Source organism: Pundamilia nyererei, unplaced genomic scaffold (genome assembly GCF_000239375.1).
Source record: "Pundamilia nyererei isolate P.nyererei 1_Seehausen unplaced genomic scaffold, PunNye1.0 scaffold02519, whole genome shotgun sequence".
In the NCBI taxonomy this organism is placed as follows: domain Eukaryota; kingdom Metazoa; phylum Chordata; class Actinopteri; order Cichliformes; family Cichlidae; genus Pundamilia; species Pundamilia nyererei.
The window spans coordinates 1-4304 of NW_005189920.1; the positions used below are offsets into that span (position 1 = coordinate 1).

General features: G+C 40.2%; 1 protein-coding gene across 1 annotated transcript; it reads left to right on the forward strand.

Annotated features, from left to right (window-relative positions):
- The first annotated feature begins 1194 nt into the window (after positions 1–1194).
- LOC102213286 (GTPase IMAP family member 4-like) lies at positions 1195–3895 on the forward strand. The gene is made up of 2 exons (XM_005755688.1): positions 1195–1319; positions 2345–3895. Exons 1-2 carry the CDS (start codon positions 1235–1237, stop codon positions 3877–3879), a joined length of 1620 nt encoding a protein of 539 aa, XP_005755745.1. The 5' UTR covers positions 1195–1234; the 3' UTR covers positions 3880–3895.
- Positions 3896–4304: the final 409 nt, after the last annotated feature.

The following is a 4304-nucleotide window of genomic DNA, read 5'->3' on the forward strand; positions in this document are numbered from 1 at the left end:
AGAAATGTTGAGAGCGCGAGCAACACATTGCGAGCAAGAGCAAGTGCAAAAACTGAGCGAGAGGGGCTGCTGTTGTGTGTGTGTGTGTGTTTGTACAAATACATCACACCTGATTTAACCATGTGCTTGTAACATTGCATTTCTCTCTGTTGTATCAGTCTCTGCATTCAGGATTGTGCTGCTGGGCAAAAGTGAAGATAAGAAGACAAAACTTGGTAACTTCATCATTGAGCACCAAGGATTTCACTGTCAAAAACTCATTCACTGTGTGGCCTCCTGTGGAGAGTGGAGAGGAAAACTACTGACAGTAGTCAAAACTCCAGACTTGTTCAGTCTGTCTGAGGAGGACATGAGAAGAGAAGTGGAGAGCTGTGTGAGTCTCTGTCATCCTGGACCAAATGTTCTGCTGCTGTTGGTGAAACCTTCTGATTTCACTGAGGAGAACAGAACTACTCTGAAGTTCATCCTGAGTCTGTTTGGTCACAATGCCTTTAAACACTCGATGGTCGTCATCACACATGAGAATGAAATGAGTTCCACTGTGAATGAAGTCCTCAGAGAATGTGAAGGAAGGTACTACAACATGTTTGAAGATAACTATGGATCGTTAATGGAGAAGATTCAGGAAATGACAAATCAATACAATCACCTGATCAAACCATCTTTAAACCTGGTTCTGTTTGGGAGGAGAGGAGCAGGGAAGACGTCAGCAGCCAAGGCCATTTTAGGTCAGACTGAGCTTCATCCAGCCTCCAACTCATCAGAGTGTGTTAAACATCAGGGAGAGGTGTGTGGACGTTGGGTTTCCCTGGTGGAGCTGCCTGCCTTGTATGGAAAACCTCAGGAGGCAGTGATGGAGGAATCACTCAAGTGTATCTCCCTCTGTGATCCTGAGGGTGTCCATGCCTTCATCCTGGTCCTACCTGTGGATCCCCTCACTGATGAAGACAAGGGAGAGTTAGAGACCATCCAGGACACATTCAGCTCTCGAGTCAATGACTTCACCATGATTCTGTTCACCGTGGACTCAGATCCTACAGATCCAGCTGTTGGTAACTTTATAAAGCGAAACAAGGACATCCAGGAGCTCTGTGAGAGATTTGGAGGAAGATCAGTTGTTCTCAACATGAAGGACAAACGGCAGATCCCACAGCTGTTAGATACTGTGGAAAAAAATAGAACAAACAAGGAAAAAAACTGCTGTTACACAAAAGACACATTGATATATGGCAAAATGGATGAGATATCATGTCAGCAGAAAAAATTAACTACTCTACAGGAACAGCTTCATGTGATGGAGACAAAGCTCACAGTAACTGGTAAGCACATCTGTGATTTCATTTAAGTTTGACTACTATACACATGAAACTCAAAAAATTAGAATAACGTGGAAAAGTTCATTTATTTCAGTAATTTAACTTAAAAGGTGAAACAAATATATGATATTGACTCATTACTTGCAACGCAAGATATTTAAAGCCTTTATTTGCTATAATTTTGTTGATCATGGCTTTCAGCTTATGAAAAAGCCCAAATTCAAAAGCTCAGAAAATTAGAATATTGTTAAAGGTCCAATATTTTAGGTTTAAAGTGTCACACTATAATCAGCAAATTAATCCAAAACACCTGCAAAGGGTTCCTGAGCCTTTAAATGGTCTCTCAGTCTGGTTCAGTAGGAATCATGATCATGGGGAAAACCATCAGAGACACCCTCCATGAGGGAAAGCCTCGGAAGTTAATTGCAAAAGGGTTTGGATGTTCCCAAAGTGCTGTATCAAAGCACATTAATAGAAAGTTATGTGGAAGAAAAAGATGCACAAGTAGCAGGGATGACTGCATCCTAGAGAGGATTATTGGGAAAAGGCCATTCAAAAGTGTGGGGACCTTCACAAAGAGTGGACTGAGGCTGGAGTTAGTGCATCAAGAGCCACCACACACAGGTGGATCCTGGACACGGGCGTCAAATCATCGTATTCCTCTTGTCAAGCAACCCTGAACAACAAACAGTGTGAGAAGCTTGTTACCTGGGCTGAAGGAAAGAAAAGAACTGGTCTCTTGCTCAGTGGTCCAAAGTCCTCTGTAAGAGTCCTCTCATGAGACAGAACCATGCAGAAGAGCTGAAGGTTGCTACTGAAGTATCCTGATCTTCCACAACACCTCAGCAGTGCCACAGGCTGATCCATGCCACGCCGCATTGAGGCAGTAATTAACTGATATAAAATAAATGAACTTTTGCACAATATTCTAACTTTTTGAGTCTCACCTGTATAGTGTTCTCTCACAGTGCATAATTATTATCAAGTAAATTTGGCATTATTTAATTCTCTACATGCTTCTTTTACAGGTGATCCTGAGGAGCAGAATATACAGTCTCTCAGGATCGTGCTGATTGGGAAGACTGGCAATGGAAAGAGCTCTTCAGGAAACACCATACTAGGAAGAAAAGAATTTAAAGCTGCATCAAGTCACACATCAGTCACACAGTGTTGTCAAAAAGCACATGGTGAAGTGGACGGTCGTCCTGTTGCTGTGGTCGACACTCCTGGACTGTTTGACACAACTCTGTCAAAAGAAGAAGTTCAGGAGGAGATGGTGAAATGCATCAGTCTTCTGGCTCCAGGACCACATGTCTTCCTGTTGGTGTTACAGATTGGTCGACTCACAGACGAGGAGAAAGAGACTTTAAGGCTCATCAAGGAAGTCTTTGGCAAGAATTCAGAAATGTTCACTATTGTTCTTTTTACAAGAGGAGATGCACTGCAAAATGATGAAACGTCCATTGAAGAGTACATTGAAAAGGGATCTAATGCTTCCTTTAGAAAACTTATTTCTGACTGTGGAGAAAGATACCATGTGTTTAATAACTATGATAAGCAAAATCAAAAACAAGTCAGTGAGCTGATAACAAAGATTGACGCCATGGTGAAGGACAACAGAGACAGCTACTTCACCAATGAGATGCTGCAAGAGGCTGAAGCTGCAATACAGAAAGAAATGAAGAGAATCCTGAAAGAGAAGGAAGAAGAGATGAAGAAACAGAAGGAGGAGCTTGAAAAAACATATGAGGAGAAAATTCAGTCTATGAAAAAAAGAATGGAAGAACAGAGAGCAGAAATTGAACAAGAGAGAGAACTCAGGGTCAGACAGCTTAAAGAAAAGGAGGAAAACATACGAAAGGAGCGAAAGCAGAGGAAGAGAGAACAAGAAATTAGAAATGATGAAGAAAAGAAAAGAAAAATGCAGGAAGAACGTCAACAACAGGAGTGGGAAAAAGAACGAGAAGCTCTGGAGAAAAAGATCAAGTCAGAATCAGAGGAAAAGGAAACAATTGACAGAAAACTGGAACAGAGTAGAAAAGAGATGGAAGAAAAACGAGAGGCCTGGGAGAAGGAAAAAAACAAATGGTGGGAAAAGCGACACCAAGAAGACGACAAGAGACGTCAGGAGGAGCGAGAAAAACTAAAAAAGCTCCAGGAAGAGTATGAAGAGGAAAAAAGAAAATATGACCATCAACGAAAGGAAGAAGACCGAAAGAGAAGTGCACAAGAAGAGAAGGAACGAAAAGAACTGGAGGATAACTATAAGCAAAAAATGGAAGACATGAAAAAGAGTTATGAGGAGGAGGCAAGAAAACAAGCTGAAGAGTTCAATGAGTTCAAAGAAAAATACACCAAAGACCTTCAAGCTCTGATGTTAAAACATGCGACAGAACTGAAGGATTTAATGCAACAGCATGAAACAGAGGTACAACAGAAAGAAACAGAAATGCAGCAGAAAGAGAAAGAACACAGCGAACAGTACAGGGCCTTAGAAGAACTGTCAAAACGCAAAGAAACCACACTCTCAGAGATGATTTGGAGAAAAAAGATGAAGAACTAAAAGGAGAAAAGGATGACAAAAAGAAAATTGTAGATGATAAAAAGGCAAGAGAAGAAGAAATAAAAAAACTGAAGGAACAACAACAAAAAGAAATAGATGATTTTTATATCATACATGTCATGAAGATCAAGAAGTGCACAATCTGTTGATCGTCCATCCTAACAACAAATATTTTATTCACCCGTGTTACAGCTGGTTAGCACCCACCCACCAGTATCTATAGCTCTCTGTAACTCAGTAACAGTAAGTCATGTAGTTGTATTTACATCCTTTTTTCTCCAGTGTATTTGGAAATTTTTGTTTATTGGAGTAACTAAAAAAAATAACTTTAATTAAAAGAAAGCTTTGTATATAACATTTGTCTTTCATTGTATACCACTTTAATGTTACAGTTTTAAGTGTCTTTTAAAAACATTACTTTTTTT